Consider the following 21,787-nt stretch of genomic DNA (forward strand, 5'->3'; position numbering starts at 1 on the left):
ATCAAGACTAAGGGGATAGAGATTTTAATTTTCTTTTACTGTAGTTCAACAGCAGATATGGATCCAGTGGCCTAATTTACAATGTTTTTACATCCAATCCATTGCATTATTGGGATTTCAAGGAAATTATGTGTTTAAATTCTTCAGTTATAGGATTGCAAAGTCTTTAATCTCTTATCTTGATTCACTCTTCCCTTTGTGATCATAATAGCAGAATTATAATGTAATTGTTTGCATACTATTCCAATATTTTTATTCTTAAATCTATCAGTTGTATTCTACTGGAAGATAAATAAGAATAATATATGAATATGCATGAGAGGAGATGTGCACGTATATGAATGACTTTTACATAAAATATGTATGGCATGAAATCATGCAGTATTTGGTGTCCAACAAGATTACATGTGAAAAAGTAAAGTAATTTTAAAAGTGCTATGTAATTCAATTATAAACTTGTAGCCTACCAGTGCTGTTTCTATATACTATATATATTGTTCATTTATTTACACTTCTGTATTGTCCCATGTATCTGCAACAGATGTAAAAGGATAATTTTTCCTGAGGCAAAGTCTGTGCAATACAGGCCATGTAACTTGACTATCTAGGTATATTAAAATAGTGCCTACAGTCTAAGACTATCCAAACAAAGAAGACACTTTCCCTGCCCAGAGGTTATATGGCTTGAATGAGTGTAAGTCAGCAGAACATTTGCTCTATATATTAATGGAAGTTACGTACCTGAATCTCCCATCCATTAGTGAGAAAACAGTCTTCAGTGTATCCATATCATACAGCATTAATTAGACAATGTGATGAGGAAAAGTCAAGGGTCAAATGCTGCCCTTTTTGTATATCCATTCATAATAAAATCAGTAGCATTATCTAAGTGGGGCTGCATTCTCCAAAAGGGCAGAATTTGGGGTCCTATATGTGAAAATGCTTTCCTTGTGGACAATTTATACTTTGACATATGTAATCTAACTAATAAGAAGTAAAACAGTGTTTTGGTGATCTACTATACCTGGTGTTGAAGGGACTCACTAATAAGAATTCTCTTCAACCAGAGGACAGTTTCTATTACTGCTTTTGCTCTTCACTCAAAGTTCCCTAGTTGATGAAATAACTCCTTTCGTTTGAGAAAAGATATAATAATACAAGATATGGCAGAGCTTGCAAGGAACATGACTGCCTTCCCTGCGGCTCCAATATCCTTAATGTAAAAATCCAAGACCAAAAAGGCACTAGTTCCTAGAAGCCTTCCACTAACAGCACCAGTAGGACATCTGACATCCTGCAGCCTTCTGACATCCCAGTGCACTTTATCTACGCTTGAAGTTTTGTAATCTAGAAACTCTGCTACAATTACCTCTCTCTTCCCACCTGCCTTCCTGCTCCTTCTCACTTTCTCCTTCCCTAACATTTCCTCAGCTTCATTCCGACCCCCACCCCCCGCTCTTCTTCCCCTTTTACCTACTTCACATCTACATCCCCAAAAGGGGAACAAATGGTCTATGGAACAAACAAGAGGTATGGAAGCCTTCAACCTGACTGCTTTACTTGGATGTTATATCACCTTTTCCCACAATCTGTCTTTCAGATTATAAATTCTTTGGGGCATGGTCTAAGTCTGACCATGTGTTTGTACAGCACTAAGTACAGTGATTCTGACTACAGTATCACCCAACTGCAATATTATTCCATACAGTAAGTAGTTGCTTTTTCTTCAGACTAACTGATAAGAGCCCGATTAAGATAGCGTAACATTCACAGTAGCAAATCCAACAAGGCATAGGATTCCACTATAGGATTCCAATTTTTTCATGTAGTCAGAAAGGCCATTTCAAATTAAAACAATACTTTATTTACAAAATTGATTATTATTTCCAGATACCAGGGAGAAGAAAAAAAAGAAGAAAAAACCCACAAAACATTGTAGATAAAACCTACAAAATTTAAAAGTGAGATTTCTACTTTCATGCTAGTATACACTTTACATCTACTTGTACAGCCAGCTTAAAGAAAAAACATTTTGCATGCTACCTGAAATTAGCATTTTTCTGAGAAACTGTTAAGTAGTATTAAACCTACACAATCCATATATCAAACTTACAAAGTTTAAAGTTAGTTCTCTGACTTTTAATGCATTTAAATTATCTTTTTCATGGTATCCATTGGATAGGAAACAAAAATGTATCCTCAAAGCTGACATAAAAAGACACACAGAAACAAATGTATCCCTGTTCAACTCCATTGAGTTATACCCTGGATCAATTTGGTCATTGGCGTATAAAATATTATCTGACATGATCCATCACAGCAAAGACAATGTAAAATTTAATAACAGATTCAAATGAATTATGAGGGGATTGTTACAAATATTTCATCAATAAAATATACAACACAAATTTGTTATACATATGTCATTAGTAATAAGGAAACAATCATCTTAGATGCACAGCAATTTAAAATTCTCAAAACAAATTTATTTTAGAAACATCACCATAAGTAGCAAGAATATAGCTATTATAATAACAAGATTACCTTATTCATCAGCTTAATTCTGGCTAACTTTTCAAAATTACTCATTTGGTTTGTTGAGTGATATTAGTCCATAATTAGCACTAATTAGTTATTTGAAAATGGTCAGGTGGATAACTGAATATTCTTTGTGCGTAAGGGTCATTCTCAATTTCCATTTTCTGTTCCATATACGTGTGGTAGCTCTCCTGATGGAAGTGTTCACAGTGTAAATTAATCCAGTCCTTTTCAGTGCTGTATCTCTCTGCTTCAGCAAGGATCCTAGTTAGAGCCATAATGTAACTTAATGCCATCTGAAGGGTCTCATATTTGGAGAGTTTTTTATCTTGACCCCACTGTGGAACCACCTTTCTCAGTCGGTCGAAGGCTGTGTTCAGTCCTTGCATTCTTCTTCTTTCCCTGGCATTAGCAGCCAGTCTCCTTTTGGCAGCACTCTCCATCCTTTCTGAGCCATATTTCGCTACACAGCCTGTTCCACCTTTGCAGTGGGTGTCTAACTCACCAGAATCCACATTTGATTTAGAAGATTTCATATTTGATACCACTTTAATTCTGAACCTTCCTCTCTCTGCCACAAAAAATTATAGTAGCTGAAATGTATTAGGGAAAACTCCCTTGGAATACAGTATCTATACTTCTTAAGTGTGTTCCCGAAAGTCACTGAGAGAGGTTTTTGGTTTCTTACAGCATCCACAAAAAAGCCCCAAACACAACCACCCTGTTTTCTAGTAGTTTTAAAATTGTTGCTTATTGTTTTTAGAAAGGAAAAACAAACAGAACTAGTCTGTTATTCTCATCCTTTACATTCCTTTAAACCTGGCAAAAGAGAAATAAATGCAATCTCCATTTTCAAACTATTACTTTCTGAAGAAAAAGGTCCATTTAATCCAAGAAAATTTTAATGGATTAAACACATTAGTCCTGTGGTCAGTTTATATCAAGCAGCAGGAAAAAACCTGGTCTTCGCAGGATAATGTATTTTGCAATCTAAACAAGCCTTTCTGTAAGTAAAAGAAAGATTGATCCTTCCTCAGTTACTGTGGGTAAGCAGTGATCATATCTTACAAGCAAGAGGAGGCTTTATAAAAGCAGCAGCAAGAGCAGAACAGGTGGCAGCAGGTGGGCGGGCAGCCCTCTGTTTCCATCCCAGTACCTTCCCACCCTGGGAACTGGGGAGGGGGCACTAAATAAAGAAACCCCAGCAAAATCCTGACATTATAGACTTCATCTGTTAAGAAGTGTTCCAAAGCCATGTCTGTCCAGCACTAACAACATGCCATCTGGACTAGTGTCTGGCTAGCCCCTCAAGAATCACAACTGTTAGGCAAAAGTCTTTTCAGTGAATAATCTCACATTTTTTTTCCCAAAAATCTCTCTCAACACATAACTAAAAATATTTATTAGAAACTATTAGGAGTGTCAGAGGGGACTGTTCAAAGATAATTTCATATTTTGTGGAAATGTATAATGCAATCTGAGTCTGTATAACGTTTCAAGTTGACTGTTTAATAGGAAAGCTTTAGGACTCACAATTTAAATATTATTGTATGCATTATGTGGAATATTTCTGTTGGAAGCACAATATTTCAATAGATACTGGAAAGCTGCAATATACTTAATTTTTAATAAAATAATTGTTTAAATACACTGAAACTTAGAAACATATTTTCATTATAATTAAGATGTAAATGTAGACTTATCTAATGGAAAATGAATTCAAAATATTTGAGAAGAGAGTAATACATACACATGCACCGTCTGGTTATGTATATAGTGTGTGCACAGTATATAGAAGTATAAAAAATATATAGAAAGAATGCTACTCTTTAGGAAGAACTCCAAATAGGTAAAATGAGTAAGAAGAAGGCTAAACAATTAAAATTAAAAGAAACAAAGATAGTCTGCTCACCATTTCCAAAAGATAATTTCTGTTGATGATTAAAATGTCACAAAGACAGACTAAGTATAATTTCAGTATGTTTTCATTGCTCTCTTTAAACTGAGATTCACAAATTTAAAAGGAACTTTAAATATTTTATTTTGTCTTCATGAAATATGCAGAAGGTCAAAAATGTGTCACACTATGATTTAGTATGTGTATTTGAATTCAAGCTTAATTAAATTGTTACCAAGTACTTGTAAAATAGTAATTTTTCATTTGGGATTGAATACTATTTTTTTATCTAAAACTCTACACTAATTGGTTCCATTATGACTCCAAAAGCCTGCATAGTTGTAAACAGTTGATTAATCCCTAGCAGAAGCAATGACAATGAAATGAGGTTGAATAATCTGAAAACAATAGGATGCAATAGAACATTAATGGACTCCAGCATGACAGATGTTGAACACAGGCTGTTATGCACAGTTGCTCTGCTCTTAATAGTCTGCATCCTAAATGGTCTTGATCATGGTTGGTGATTGATGGGTAGTCTATATAATTCCATTATTAAAATATGTGCTGTCTTTTCAATTTTAAAATAAATGTTTTATTGGCATTTCATAAGAATGTCTCACACTCTTTGTTATGTGCATTGACCTATTCTCTCCACAGTCGAAAGAGCTCTGCCCACTACACATTAAAATATTAATCTCCAAACAATGATTTGTGAGCCATTGTTTTTGATGCTTTTGTTTAAAAGGAAGAATTGGAACAGTAACTTCCAGGAGATCGTGTGCCTATCAACACATTTGTGCAATCATGCTAATAGGACCTTCTTTACTTCTCTTTCTCTCTTTCTCTTATCAGGTCATATTTTACTGTTCCCCAATCACCCACTGTCTTATTTCCTAAAGTGGTATTGTGGGCATGCCACCTGGAAACCATAATGAACAGCTTCTCCAGTGGCCCATTCTTTCATTAGCCTTTTGTGAATTATTGACAGTTTGAAAGTTGCTTATTCAGATTATTTGTTGAATACATGAACTGTGAATTCACAGGCTGATATCAGAATTTGGTTCACAAGTGGCTAGTTTATTTTCTACTCTCATATGATAGTTTTAAGGTATCTTTGCACTTCTCCCGCAGAACAAAGGAATGCGGGCATAGGTCACTGTAAAACCAGTAAATTGTTCAGAATAGTTACCATTGTGTAGCTTGTATATTCAAAGAACATCTCCCACTGAATTCAGTTGAAGTCATGACTGCTCAGCACTTTAGCAAATCTGGCTCCATGTGTATCACACTGGACCATCATGAGGAACATGCAATTAGTGGCCACCTTTAAAAAGTTTGATTTAAGAGACTTGCCTGGCATCACATAGGAGCCTGATGGATACCTACATAAAATCCAATTCTACACAACAGCATTCAACTCCCTTAACCATAAAACCATTCTTTCTCTTCCTTCAACCATCTGCCTCACTTAACCTTCCAGCCAGAGCTGTCCTGTCATTGGATGGTTGGGGGCGGTTTCCCTGGGCCCAATGTTTTGGGGAGCTCCATGCTTCATGGGGATGCAGGCCCTGTGCAGTACAGGGGCTGGCAGCAGTGTAATCTGCCCCCCTCATTCCACCCCACCTCCTGCTTCAGGAGATGTAGGGCCTTGGTGGCTGGGAGACAATGACAGAACCACTGGCCCCACTCAACTCTGCCTCGCCAGCTCCCAGCATAACTTGGGAGAGGAGGAATCAGGGGCTTTGGGAAAGGGATGGAATGGAGGTGAGGCGGGGGCAGAGCAGGGGCAGGATGGGGTGGAGTGGGGGCATAGCAGGGGCAGGAAGGAGCAGGGACAGGGGCAGAGAGGGTGTTGTTTGGAGGGGGTTTCCAGGTAAAAGTCCAGTCAAAAAGGGAATCTGACAGTGTCCAGGCTCCACTGCTGACTGGACCCTAAAAGTCTGGTTATCTGCAGTACCCAGTCTCTGCTACGGGTAACGCTGCCAGATGGTTTCAACAAAAATATCGGACACATTTGACATTACATCACAATCTACATTACATCTTATTTAGAAAATACCAGACATTTATATTTTCTCATTTATATTTTCTCAATTTGTTTCCCGAACAAAAAGCTCAAATACTGAACTGTCCAGTTCAAAACTGGACACCTGGCAACCCTAGCTACGGGTGTGGAAAGAGCTGTGTCTGCTGCTGGAACCTGAAGGAGCAGTGGAGCCCTCAGGAATGGCTCCAGAGAAGGCTGCTCCCCTGTCCTGCCCTGAGCACAGCTCTCCCTGCCCCACTTGCACTCCCACCCACAGAAGATGGCTGTCTGTGTCCCACCCTACCTGGCTCACCACTTCCCTTCCCTGCCTCCCATCCCTACCTGCTCTCCCACCCCCACTCTCCAGCTCCCGCAAACTCTCTCTCTTTTTTTTTAAACTCTGTATTCCAGTCTCCTGCAAGGGGGCCACTGAAAGCACTGGGGAGACAGGTTCCCGGTTTTCAGTTACTGAGCCCAGCACCACAGCTTCTGGGAGGAACAACTGCATAGAAAGGCCTGAATATCCCTGGCAACCCCAGGCTGCTAACATGCTCAGGGCAGATGAGATCTTAGAAGCAGTGGTAACAGTTCTGTTTATAATACAGGCAGTCCCCGGGTTACGTACAAGATAGGGACTATAGGTTTGTTCTTAAGTTGAATTTGTATGTAAGTCGGAACTGGCTCCAGATTCAGCTGCTGCCACTGAAACTGACCAGGGGCTGACTACAGGAAGCCGGAGGCAGAGTTGCTCTGCCCCCAGCTTCCTGGAATCAGCCTGATCAGTTTCAACAGCCGCTAAATCTGGAGCTTGGGACAGAACAGCTGGGGCGCTGCCCGGTAGGTTCCCACAGGACCAACCCAGCAGCACCCCAGCTGCTCTAACCAAGGCGTCCTGCAACAAAAGCCTGGTCTGCTGGGGGGGGGGGGGGGAGCGCACTAGCTGTGCCCCTTCCCCCGCAGCAGACCAGGGAGACCTGAGCAAAGCCGCCCAGCTGGACCCCCCCAGCAGACCAGGGGGACAAGAGCAAAGCCGCCCAGGCGGCGGGGGTCCCACTGCCTGGGCGACTTTGCTCCCGGGCAAATGAGCAAAGCCGCCCAGGCGGCAGCTTTGCTCGGGTGTCCCTGGTCTTCTGGGGGGGTCCAGCAGCTTTGCTGGAACCCCCAGCAGACCAGGGAGACTGGGAGAAGCTTGTCTCACCCCGGAGGACATGGGTGGCGACCCGCTGCCCGTGAGCTCCGGGGCGAGAAAAGCCCCGTTCGTAAGTGCGGATCCGACATAAGTCGGATCCGCATAAGTCGGGGACTGCCTGTACAAAACTAAAAGCAACATCCACAACCACTTCACTCCCATCAGCTATAAAACACCAGCACAAATTCTTATATTCCCCTTTTTCTACCCTTTAATACCCTCACAGTTATAACAAATTCAGTTCCTGATATGCATTATTTGCTTGCACAATATCAAAATTATTAATCTCATGACCTCCAAAAGCTTACAGACATCATTTAGTTAGATGGTTAAATATGACTCATATGCAAATATTGCTGGAGATCATAGGTATGAAACATAAGGAAGACACAGATTAGTTAAAACTATATATGTAACCTCAGGTAATTACATACACAAGTGCATTTATCTCCATTTAAAAAATGAAAATCACTTGTTTGTTTTTATTGTCTTGAATTGCAAATAGCTTCCCTGCATAATTTGTTCAAACCTTTGTTGAGGAACACATTTCATAAAAATTGTAGTTACCATTTGTATTTATAATTTAACCTGTCAAATGGATTATTTTCTTTCGATTTCATTGGGAAAATAATCCATTTTTATGCTACAACCTGGAATGTATGTAAACCAGAAATTATTTCAACAGGTTAAAAATGGAAATGTTCAAAGAATTAATGATTTCATCCTGGAATGACATTACCTACTCATGGAGTTTATATCTTATGCCAACCCTCTTTTTTGTGTCTAATATAGACTTCAAATCTACCAAAATGCCTCTTGTTGGTTTGCCTAATCCTACACTGTAGCACTCCGGCCTTAATAGATTAAGTACCAAAATGCACTGATTATGCCTATACCAGGAATTTTCTAAGCAACACAATATAATTATATTTTGTACCTGTCTTGGTAAGAGGTAGTAACAGTTTGATATAATTCTCTATTTCTAAAGACACTGTCTTTTGAAGGATTTCAATATGTTTGGACTTGCTATGCTAACGTTCAGTGTGACAGCAAACCTATTCATAGTAAAATATAAACTCTTACCAACACATCTATATACCGGTCAAACATAATATTTGGCAGTCCAGACTGCCTGATGCCTACAGGGAAAGTTTATCCTGAGCCTTCATGAGGACAGGTGTTTCTTTCAAGAAGCTTTTGGAGAAAGGAGCTTCCTGGAAGCCGAAGTGACAAGAATAACTTTCAAATGAATTCACAACAAAGACCATAGAAAAGCAAATGTGAATAAAACTGTCTTGAAATGTTTAGTATTAAAAAGTTCATAGGCTCTGACTCCATGGGCTGGAGCACCCATGGAAAAAATAGCGGGTGCTCAACACCCACCGGCAGGCCCACTGATCAACTTCTCCCTCTCTCCCTGCAACACCTCCTGCTGTTTAAGAGCAGGCAGGAGGTGCTGAGGGGACAGAGGAGAAGCAGGATTAGGAAGAGGTGGAGCGAGTGCAGGATGACTCAGGAGAAGGGGCAGGAAGAGGTGGAGTAGGAGAAAGAAGAGGCAAGGTAGAATGGGGGCAGAAAGAAGTGGGGCAGGTGTAGGATTTTGGGGAAAGGGGTCAGGGCCTGCAGCAGAACAGGGGCCGAGCAACCCTAAGGAAGTCAGAAAGTTAGTGCCTGTGAAAAAGCCCCCCTTTAATCATTACTATCTGAACAAGAAGAGCATTTTATATACTATATTCCAGTTAGCAATGTTTTGTAACATGGGATGTCACTATTTAAGTATTTATCCACATTCGGACAGCCACTAGTTTAGACAGAGAACACATGTGAATATGACTTTGTAGCCCAGTGGTTACAACACCTACTAGTGTGTGATCAGACTTTGGGTCATGTTCCCTGCTCTCATCACTATTTCTTTTTTTTTTTATCTACAGTAGAACAGCTTAAACAAGAAAGACTGTGAAAGTCCTACCACAGAGTATCCAATAATTCAGTGATTAAAGAGTTCTCTTGAGAGAGAGGATTTGAACAACGTGTCTCTTTTCTTTAACCTTGGCAGAGAGGGGGGAATTGAATCTGGGTTTCTTGCATCCCAGATGAGTGCTTTAAAGCTGGACATCTCTTCTTCTGGATTTTGAATGGGACCCAGTCCAGTAGGCAGTCTTTGGGCAATCCTCAAATCAGGTGTTCACTTCCCTGTAAGGTCTGTTCTACTACACGTGCTCATAGGTCATATAGCTCCATATAAAACAGTGAGAAAGGCAAAACCTTTTTTTAACTCAGTGCTTAAGCACTTTCTTGCGATGTTCAAGAACCTGTTTCAATTCCTTCCTCTGCCTGATGAGAAGAGATGTTAGAGCAGGTGTGTACTGAAACTACTAGACTCTAGGATTTTCTGATGCAGGTCTCTCTTGTTGAAGCCATTCCACATTGTATCAAATAAGTAAATATTATCTGGAGCAGGGAGAGAGAGTGACCCTATAGTCTAGTGCACTGGCTCCCAAACTTTACAAGCATATGGACTGGGGATGTTAAAACGGTTAACTGTTAAGCATACTGGTAAAAGCAGAAGGCTTACTGGTATGTGTGGTAGCAGTCAGCTGTGCTAGGCTGAAGCAGCCCCATCCATGGGACCCCACGGTGGTGGTGAGGTCAGGAAGTGGGCTAGATGACTATCCCAGAGTTAAAACGGTTAAACAAATAATCATTTTAACATCATTAATACGGACCCCTTTTCAATCTATTAAAATGCTCCAGATTGCCCAAACAATATAGCTGTGCCTGCAGCCTACACAACCCTCAGCCCGCGTCCCATGGTTGGGAGCTGAGAGGCTCCGTGCCAGTACCCTGTACATCCCTCAGTCTGTGCTGCTTCCTGAGCCATAGGAAGCAACGTGGGATGAAGGACATACTGGCTACGAGAGGCTCCAGATATTAATTTTAATTTTAAACTTTCCACGGACCCCCTACAGTACTGTCATAGACCACCAGGGGCCCACTGACCACAGGTTGGGAACCACTAGCCTAGTGATTAAAGCACCTCACTTGAGAGGTAGGAAACCCCTCTTCTTCTTCCTTAGGCAGAAGGGAGAATTGAATTGGGGTTTTCCACATCCCAAGTAAGTGCCTTATCCACTGGTCTAAAGTTTACAAGGGAGGTTTCAATCTCTCCCCAGCTATTTTGTACAAAGTGAGGCAAGACACCTAAGCCATTATAAGGACATTAGAACGGCCATACTGGGTCAGACCAAAGGTCCATCTAGCTCAGTATCCTGTCTTTCAACAGTGGCCAATGCCAGGTGCCCTGGAGGCAATGAATAGAATAGGTTATCAAGTGATCCATCCCATACTATCCATTCCCAGATTTTGACAGAATATAGGCAACCATTTCTACCCACCCTGGCCAAAAAACATTGATGCAAAAAACAATGCGCGTAGTTTTTTCCGCTTCTTTTTTCAGAAGAGGCTTTTCCAACATTTGACCCGTCTACACCAGGCCAAATGTGGGGAAAAAAATCTTTTTCAGAACATCCCTTGTTCCTTGTAAAATGAGGCTTACAGGAATGCCGAAAAAAATGCGTCTGCTCATCCACAAAAATTTTTTGAAAGGGCAGATATGTTCCTTGGACATGGCAAAAAAACTCTGCAGTCTAGATGTACTCATAGTCTTGGACTTCACAACATTCTCTATCAAGAAGTTCCACATGTTGACTTTACATTGTGTGAAGTACTTCCTTTTGTTTGTTTTAAACCTGCTACCTATTAATTTCATTTAGTGACCTCTAGTTCTTATGTTATGGGAAGGAGTAAATAGATCTTTTTATCCACTTTTTCTACCCCATCATAGATCTCTATCATACCCCCCTTTGTCATCTCTTTTCCAAAATGAAGTGCCAGTTTTACTAATCTGTCCTTATATGGCAGCCATTCTATACCCCTAATCATTTTTGTTGCTCTTTTCTAAACTTTTTCCAATGCCTAGATATCTTTTTTGAGATGAGGTTAGCACATCCGCATGCAGTATTCAAGATGTGTGTACCATGTATTTATATAGAGGCAATAAAATATTATCTGTCTTATTCTCATCCCTTCCTTAATTATTCCTAACATTGTTTGCTTTTTTGACTGCTGCTGTACATTGAGTGGATGTTTTCAGAGAACTATCCACAATGACTCCAAGATCTCTCTCTTAAGTGGTAACAGCTAATTTAGTCCCTATCATTTTATATGTATAGTTGAGATTATGTTTTCCAATATGCAGTACTTTGCACTTATCAACATTAAAATTCATTTGCCATTTTATTGCCCAGTCACCTAGTTTTGTGAGATCCTTTTGAAGCTCTTCACAGTCTGCTCTGGACTTAACTATCTTGAGCAATTGTGTATCATCTGCAAATTTTGCCACCTCACTGCTCACCCCTTTTTCCAGAACATTTATGAGTATATTGAATAAGACTGGTCCCAGTATGGACCCCTGCAAGACACCCCTAATTACCTCTCTCCATTCTGAATCCATCCATGAGAGGACCTTCCCTATTATCTCATGACAGCTTACTTTGCTTAAGAGCCTTTGGTGAGGCCGGCATCTAAGCAATTATAAGGGGATGGATCACTTGATTACCTGTTCTGTTCATTCCCTCAGGGGTACCTAGCATTGACCACTGCTGGAAGACAGGATACTGGGCTAGATGTACCTCAGTATGGTCGTTCTTTCAAAGGCTTTCTGGAAATCCTAATACACTACATCCACTGGATCCCCCTTGTCCACAAGCTTGTTGACCCCCCTCAAAAAATTCTAGTATATTGGTGAGGCATGATTTCCTTTTACAGAAACCATGTTAACTTATCCCCAACAAATTATGTCCAACCATGTGTCTGAAAATTCTAGTTTGCTCGGTACTGACATTAGACTTACTAGCCCTTAATTGCCAAGGATCACCCTAAAGCCCTTTTAAAAATATTGGTGTCACATTAGCCATACTCCAGTCGTTTGGTACTGAAGATATTTTAAAGGACAGGTCACAAACCATGTTTAGTAGTTCCACAATTACACATTTGAGTTCTTTCAGATTGTGTGGGTGAATGCCACTTGGTACTGGTGACTTGTTACTGTTTAGTTTATCAATTTGTTCCAATACCCTCTCTAATGACATCTCAATTTGGAACAGTTCCTCAGATTTGTCACCTAAAAAAGAATGGCTTGGGTTTGGGAATCTCCTTCACATCTTCAGCCATGAAGATCAATGCAAAGAATTCATTTAGTTTCTCCACAATTAACTTAGCATCCTTAAGTGCTCCTTTAACATCTCAATTGTTCTGTGGCCCCACTCGTTGTTTAGCAGGCTTACGGCTTCTGATGTATTTAAAACTATTTTTGCTTTTACTTTTTAAATGTTTGGCTAGTTCTTCTTCTTTTTTGGCCTTCCTAATTATATTTTTACACTTCATTTGACAGAATTGGACTGAATTTATTTTTAGAAATGATACCTTTTTATCTCTCATGGCTTCTTTTACTTGGTTGTTAAGCCATGTGGACATTTTTTTTGGCTCTCTATGTTTTTTAATTTGGTGTGAGCCTCTATTATGATGTCTTTGAAAAGTTTCCATTAATTTTGCAGGGATTTCACTTTTGGCACTGTACTTTTTAATTTCTGTTTAGCTAATCTCATTTTTGTACAGTTCCCTTTTCTGAAATTAAATGTCGCAGTGTTGGGCTGCTGTGGTATATTTCCCTCCACAGAGATGTTACATTTAATTATATTATGGTCACTATTTCTAAGTGGTCCAGCTATATTAACCTCCTGGGCCAGATACTGTGCTCAATTTAGGACTAAATCAAGAATTGCCTTCCCCCTTGTGGGTTACAGAATCAGCTGCTCCAAGAAGCAGTCATTTAAAGTATCATTAAACTTTATCTATGCATCCTGTCCTGAGGTGACATGTAGCTAGTCAATATCGGGATAGTTGAAATCCCCTATTATTATTGAGGTTTTTTTATAGCCTTTCTAATCTCCCTTAACATTTTACAGTCATTATCAACATCCTAATCAGATGATTGGTAATATAGCCCTCCTGATATATTCATATTATTAGAGCATGGAATTATTGTCCATGGAGATTCTAAGGAACAATTTGCATTATTTAAGATTTTTACTTCATTTGATTCTTCACTTTCTTTCACATACAGTGCCACTGCCCCATCAACATGACCTGTTCTGTCTTTTTTATATATGTTGTACCCCGTTATTACTGTGTCCCATTGATAATCTTCATTCAACCAATTTTCTGGGATGTCTACTATATCGATATTCTCTTTCACTAGGAGGCACTCTAGTTCACCCATCTTATTATTTACACTTCTAGGCTACGTCTACACTGGCAGCTTCTTGCAGAAGAACAGCTGTTCTTCCGCAAAAACTTGCCGGCTGTCTACACTGCACGAGTGTTCTTCCAGAAGTAAATTTACAGTATAGCATTGTAAAACAGGGCTTCTTCCAGAAGAGTTATTCCTCTCCCCACGAGGAATAAGTCCTCTTGCGCAAAAGCTCTTCCAGAAGAGGGCAGTGTAGACAGGCAACATGAATTACTTGCGCAAGAAGCCCCTATGGTTAAAATGGCCATCAGAGCTTTCTTGCAGAAGAGAGCGTCTACACTGCCATGGATGCTCTTGCACAAAAGCATATCTCTTGCGCAAAAGCACATGGCAGTGTAGACACGCTCTTGTGGAAGAGTTTTTACACAAGAACTGTTTCTGCAAAAGAGTTCTTGCAAGAAGCTGCCAGTGTAGACGTAGCCCTAGTGTTTGTATATAAGCACTTTAAAAACTTGTCACTATTTAGCCATCTGCTATTACATGACATGACTGAATGGGACTCTTTTTCATTTGACTGTTTCTCATCAGACCTTACCATATTTTATCATCTTCCATCCTCTGCTCTTTAGTAGGACATAGAGAATCTCTATTAATATACCCTTCCCTAAGGGATGTCTCTGTCCGATGCATGTGCTCCACTGCACCTGTGGGCTTTCCCCCAGCCGTTAGCTTAAAAACTGCTCTATGACCTATAATTTTAATTGCCAGCAATCTGTTTCCATTTTAGCTTAAGTGGAGCCCATCCTTCCAGTATAGTCTCCTCCTGTCCCAAAAGTTTCCCAGCCCAGCATCACAACACTTAAGTCCCTTTCTAGATCAGGGGCATAACCATAGGAAGGCTTCACAGAAGCAAAGCCAGATTATTAACCTGAACTAAATAGGGGATTTGGGCATTTCCTACACCTCTCCCATTAGTCAGTGGGAGCAGCAAAGGACGGTGCCTGCAAGTGCAGGGCAGCTACAACCACCTGTTTCCTCCATCAAACAGGAGCTGTGCCAGGTAAGCGCCCCAATCCCCTACCCTCCCCCGCATCCTCCCTCCTAGCACTGACATTCTGATTTCCTCAGGAGTGCTCAACACCCTCCCAGATCCCGCACTCCCACTCCACTCCTGCATCCTACCTCCTGCTCAGACCCCTCACTCCAAACCCTTCCCATACCCCTACTTCCCTCCCAGAACCCCACCTTAGCCCGCTCCTGCATGCACCTCCCACACATATACCTCACCCTACTCCTTTACCCCCACCTTCCACGCAGACCGCACACTCCCACCACGCTCCTGCACTCTATCTTCCACGCAGACCCCATTTAACAAATTGGGAAGAGAAGGGAAGCCAATGACAGATTCAAGGTGGAGGACTGGTGTGTTTATAGTGTCAGGAGTGGAAATTGATTTTAGCAATTGAATTGTAGATAAAGTGGAGAATAAGACTATATTTAACTCCATAAAATCAAGGATATTCAATATTTACTTGGACTAATGGAACTCTTAACTTATTTTTAAAATCTATACTAACAATCAGCCATCCAAAATATATCATCATTGTATGTGACTGATGTTGTTATGGAAACCTAGACTAGAGAACATTTGCTAGGGATCTGACCCTACAACTTTTTGAATCTTGACTTGTATCCTTGAATCCCCAGTTTCAGTGTTTTATTAACATCATTAATAGAATTTAATACATTCTGGAATTTGATTTTAATTAAATCTCCTATATATAACCAATGGGAAAGAAATCTCCAAATTATCAAAGAATTGATAAATTTAATTAATGGCACAGTTTAATGATGATTGCCAGAAACAAATCATAACCAAACTATGCAATGCAACTTACTGACTGAAACAGAGATGTAAAACCATAATGGAGGATGATGTCAAAGGATGCTGTATTTTTAAGATTCAGGCAGACTTATTTTCTTGTGCAAACAGCCATAAAATTACAGCCCAGCCCCCTTTTCTCATTGATTTCCAATTGCCACAGTTTGCCAGATGCTGTTTGGTCTAAGTGCTGCCTTGACCTCCACTAGTGACGCTGGCCCCCTTTTGCTTTGTTGCACAGTATTTTCCCAGCAGGGAAGTCCCACCCTACTAATATTTGCTGTCACAACTTTTGCTGAAGGCTTATAGGTTACCCATATGTTGTAGTAGAAGGGCCAGCCTGACTGGAATTAACTCAGAAGTGGCGTCCAGCGTTGTGGCTGGAGCGGTCCCAGAAGAGATTATAAATGGCCCAAAACTAATTAAATATTTTGTCTCCTGCTGGTAAATAAAAGGGACTGAGGGCAAAAACATAAAATGGTTGATTTAACTAGGATCTGTAAGTAGCCTCACAAAGGAAACCCTGAAGTCAGTGATGCATGCTTTAAAAGGCTCTAATGAGTCAAAGCAGTTACATAAATGGGACACAATTTATTATTTTAGATATATGTTTTTGCAATCAACATCCAGAGACTTTCATACTGAGATTGGTGGGGATGGGAATCAAGCTATCTGTATTTAACTTGAAAACTTACTTAATTTTCATTTTTACAAATGAAAAAGCAGACAAAAGACAATTCTTCCATAAAGAAATACTAACTGAGGGCAGTGGCTGTATTTTCATCAATGCCTGGAGGATTTGGGTTAAATTGTCAAAATGGTGTTTCATAAGGCTGAAATTAAAGGAGTCTTTTAAAAAATCTCATAATTTTAAAAAGCTTTCTTTTAATTAAAATGATTTCCTGACTGTGGCAAAAACAAAACAAAAACAGCTCATGTTATCTAGATTATGTCTTAAGTGTCTTTGACATACAACATTAAAAAATATTTTATTCAGTTTTCTAACTAAAAAAAATACCCAACAATCTCAGAGTTTCTAAAGTGGGAACCATTCCATGACTTAGGAATTGCAACACTAGGTATGCATCTACACGGCACCGTAACTTGAAATAAGATAAGAACTTTGAGCTACGCAAAGTGCGTATCTTGTTTCAATGCTACAGGCAGTCACCGAGTTACGCAGATCCAACTTACATCGGATCCGCAGTTATGAACGGGGTTTGCTCCGCCTCTCCCTGGTCTGCTGGTCTTCAGCAGACCAGCAGACCAGGGAGACGCGGAGCAAAGCCGCGGAGCACGCGGGCAGCGGGACAGCCCAGACGCGCCGCGGCTGTCCCGCGGTCGGCTTCCTCAGAGGCTTTGCTCCCCGTCTCCCTGGTCTGCTGGTCTGCTGAAGACCAGCAGACCAGGGAGACGCGGAGCAAAGCCGCAGAGGACCTGGGCGGCAGGACCGCGGTGCGTCTCGGTCCACCACCCGTGTCTCCCTGGTCTGCTGGGGGGGGGGGGGCGCAGCTAGTATGCCCCCCCCCCAGCAGACCAGGCTTTTCTCTGGACGCCTGTGGTGAAGCAGCTGGGGCGCTGCCGGTTGGTCCCACAGCGCCGCTCTGGGCGCTACTGGACCAACCCGGCAGCACCCCAGCTGCTCTGCCCCAGGCGTCCTGATTCAGCCGCTGCTGGTCAGTTTCAGCAGCGGCTGAATCAGGACGCCTGGGGCAGAGCAGCTGGGGTGCTGCTGGGTTGGTCCAGTAGCGCCGAGGAGCGGCGCTACTGGACCAACCCAGCAGCACCCCAGCTGCTCTGCCCCAGGCGTCCCCAAGTCAGCCGCTGCTGAAACTGACCAGCGCTGACTACAGGAAGCCCGAGGCAGAGTTGATCTGCCCCGGGCTTCCTGGAATCAGCCGCTGATCAGTTTCAGCAGCAGCTGACTTGGGGACGCCTGGGGTTCTTAAGTTGAATCTGTATGTAAGTCGGAACTGGCGTCCAGATTCAGCCTGTTGAAACTGATCAGCGGCTGATTCCAGGAAGCCCGGGGCAGAGCAATTCTGCCTCGGGCTTCCTGTAGTCAGCTGCTGGTCAGTTTCAGCAGCGGCTGAATCTGGATGCCAGTTCCAACTTACATACAGATTCAACTTAAGAACAAACCTACAGTCCCTATCTTGTACGTAACCCGGGGACTGCCTGTATTTCAAAATAGCTTATTTTGTCATTTGGTGCTGTCTACACTGCACCAAATTTTGAAATAAATCGCTATTCTGAAACATCCTTTATTCCTCATACAATGAGATTTACAGTGAACTCAGAATAGCGACCCTGAAATAATGGGCTTGTTGTGAAGACATGAGATAGCTATTTTGGGATAGTTCAGTATCCCAAAATAGAGTTGCAGTGTAGATGTAGTCTAAGAGTGACAGCACTTAACTTTTAGGCACCTAGAAAATAACAGGAATAACATTGAGGGCTTGTTTCCACTGCCAGGTGAATCGACACTGCAGTAATTGATCCACCGGCGATCGATTTTGTGTGTCTAGTAAAAAACCACTAAATTGACCACCAATCACGCTTCCCTCAATTCTGGCACCCAAACTCACTCCCACAGCCCATACCCCTCACTCCCTCCTGCACCCCAACACTATCCCAGCCTACAGCCGCCTTCTGTACCCCAACTGCCTCCCAGAGCCTGCCACACTCTCCCCTCCTGCACCCCAATCCCCCGCCCCAGCCAGATGAAAGTGAGTGAGGGTGGAGGGTGAGGGCGGGGGGTGGAGTGGGCTGGGCTTTGAGGAAGGGGTGTAGCCTCTGGCAAGGTGCAGGGTAGATCTTGGGTTGCCCTTACATTCAAAATGTCATCTTGGGCATAAAAGCATAGTTACCACTGACGTAAATTGTTTGTTTAAAACAGCAATGCATTAGCTTTTTCAAGGAGTGAATGAGTTATATTATTTTACCAATGTTAAATACATTTTTAAATACTCTGTCCTTTAGACTTTATTTAAAAAACCAGAGAGTATGTACGTTTCAGTCTCTTATCCTATTTACTGCAATTTGCAAAGATGGTTAGGATTTGGGTGAAAAGATAAGACACACAGAAACAAGATAGCTAGCTAAAAAGAAAAAACACATACATTTTACTTTTAGGTTACTATACCTACCACATTTGGACACTAATTAGAGTAACTGCTATGCAAATCAAGATATCTACACTCTCTTTAACTAACAATGTATCCAGTTAGTTTTGAGAACTGTTGCTGTTTTAACACAGCTCTCCAAAATTAATAAGAAACATTAAGAAAATGTTTATAGCTACAGTGTGGGGGTTCACTCTCTCTCTCTTTTTTTTTTCAGGGACTGCTTTTCTTTCCTTCTTTCCTACTTTCCCACCATGCCACCCTTACTTCTGCACTGCTGCTGGTGGTAGCACTGCCTTGACAGCTGAGTTCCTGACCAGCAGCTGCTGCTTTTGCAAACCTCCTACAACACTCTTGCAAAACTTTTGGGTCAAGATCCCCAGTCTGAGAAATGCTGTTGTAGTGGTTTGTACTTTGCCCTAGACACTTTCAAGCACAACTGCTCATTGTCCTACTGGACAATGGAATGCCATAGTTTTTTGCTCAGGACATGTAGGTGAATGAAAAACTGTTGAATGGATTTTAAGCAGGAGACTCAACTTTAACTTAACACTGGGTGAAGTGGTATACGCCCATTCTCTCACATAGTAGGCACATAACTAGTTCCAATAGACAGTTTCAGAACTATGGCCAATAACTCAGGGCAGATGTCTGAGCAGACTCCTCAGGACTCAGCTCACGACAGAGCTTTCTAGCCCTCCTCTTGCAGGTAGACAGCACCAAGAGAAGACCTTGCTGAGTGAAGACTTCAGGCCCCATCTTCTCTTTATTGGCACACTCCATTTACAAAATTCCAGATTTCATTTACCTCTGGAAACTGGACCTTTTAGCCTTTATCTGCAATGGACACCAACTGAAACTTGTGCTAACAACATACTTTATTTTCTTTTAATATTAGACTTCTGAATCCTAGTCTTCTGTATCCAATCTGAGCCTCCAGTGTTGCAAGCAAGATGAAAAACCCCACCAGCTTCAGTCAGTTTGGCCCAACAGGAAAAATTCCTTCCTAATCCCAAAAAAGAGGCTATTAGTCAGGCCCTCACCCCATCATCCTAGTTTGTTAGTCATTTTTCTATTTTTATTATTTTAGACATATCAGGAATGTCATGTTGAGCTTTCTCTCTTATTAGTGGAGGTCTCTTGGAGAATGCAGAGATATGGATTGGAAATTTTCTAAACCCTTAATTAAAGGAGTTAATTGAAACTTAAGACAAAAAGCTTTTCTCACTGCTATATATTCAGGCACTTGAGTAAAACAGATTTCTAAACAAGCAAAAAGTTTCTAAACTTTCAAAAAAATTGTTTTCCTTCACAGTTAATCAACTTTATCTTCGCTTCTGCAATGTCATAAACCAACCTGTTTTCTCCAATGGTCCATACATACTATCTGAATTTCTAATGTAAAAATATATCAGGCTTTACATATTATATACTATACAGAAGTAAAAGCGACGAAGAACACACTAAATAGTTTTCTTTTACAGGTCACCTGTAGGGTCAAAGACATAAGTGTTTGAATGTGGCAAAAGTCACTACTTCTTTGTGATCAACATCAACTGAAAACTGTGAATCACATATTGATGTATAAAGAAACCACTCCTAGCTTGAAGGGCCAGTGCCAAAATTAAAGACAAGTATCAGGCAAAGTCCCAAGGCTAGGGATTGTGCTGTGCACCATCAAATAGCCATGAATCCAACCTTTGTTGTACAGCCTGCCTAATCTAGCCATGCAAGACCCTATAGCTGGAAATAGAATCTAGATATCTAGAAGCTAGAAATAAAGCACAATTTTGGGTGAATTAATGTAATTAACCATTGGAACAATGTATCAAACGTGATAGATTTTATATTAACTAAAAAGTCTTTAAATTAGGGATGTTAAATCCTGGTTAATCAGTTAACTAGTTAACCAACTAAAGCAGGATCCCAGGCTCCTAGCACCCACTGAAGCAGCTCCTCCCGGCAGGGTACCCATGCCAGCCACAGATAGATGCTGCTCCGAATGAAAGCAGCCTGTCTGTGGCAGGCCCCCTGCAGGACTGAAGTAGGCCCCTGCTGGCAGCAGGTGGGGAGCTCCTTCAACCCCACCCATTACCGGTTTACCGGAACCAGTAAGCATTACCCATTTAGGGTGATGCTCACCAGTTCACTGGGTAACTGGGTAACCTTTCACTTCTCTACTTTAAATCAAGACTGGATATATTTCAATAGCATGAGTTCTACTTCAATCCCAAGCTACTGGCCTCAGTGCAGGAATTACCTGGTTTAATGCTATGGCCTGTGTTTAGACTAAATGGTCACAATCATCCCTTATGGCTTTGAATCTATGCATTTATGAAATGCACCACAGACCATCAAAGCCACATGGGAATCCAGAATGGATTTAATAAGTTCCCGAGAATGTAAATCATTTTGGCAAAAACTAGGTGCAGACCAAAGGCTATATTTACCTTTTCAAATGTTACTCTCTATTTACAAACTGGACCACTATCTTTTCTCGGTGGAATGGTGTCCAGTTAATTTTCATTCATATTCCTACCACAAACTCAGAGGATAATGATATTACAGAATCCAGGTTCAATGAAAAGAAAACATAAAGCTGAGTATCATTAACATGTTGATGACACTGCATCCCAAAGTACACCACCATGTTCCTCAGTGGTTTCCTATGAATATTGAATGAGACAAGTGACACGAGAGAAACAAAGAATTATAGAAATATAAGTTTGGAAGGGACCTCAAGAACTCACCTATTCCAGCCCACTGCACTGAGACAGAAATAAGTATACAAGTACATAATATGAAGGACTCCACGTG

General features: G+C 41.2%; 1 protein-coding gene across 1 annotated transcript; it reads right to left on the reverse strand.

The window, feature by feature from the left end:
- Positions 1-2,624: 2,624 nt before the first annotated feature.
- Positions 2,625-3,074, reverse strand: ATOH7 (atonal bHLH transcription factor 7). The gene has a single exon (XM_075935627.1). The coding sequence runs from the start codon at positions 3,072-3,074 to the stop codon at positions 2,625-2,627; it is 450 nt and encodes a 149-aa protein (XP_075791742.1).
- Between the last annotated feature and the right edge of the window lie 18,713 nt (positions 3,075-21,787).

The sequence above is a fragment of the Pelodiscus sinensis genome, chromosome 8 (assembly GCF_049634645.1).
Source record: "Pelodiscus sinensis isolate JC-2024 chromosome 8, ASM4963464v1, whole genome shotgun sequence".
NCBI lineage: Eukaryota > Metazoa > Chordata > Testudines > Trionychidae > Pelodiscus > Pelodiscus sinensis.

What these genes read in the sequence shown, in the direction of transcription:
- ATOH7 (XM_075935627.1), bottom strand. Translation starts at nt 3,074, where the DNA reads ATGAAATCTTCTAAATCAAATGTGGATTCTGGTGAGTTAGACACCCAC.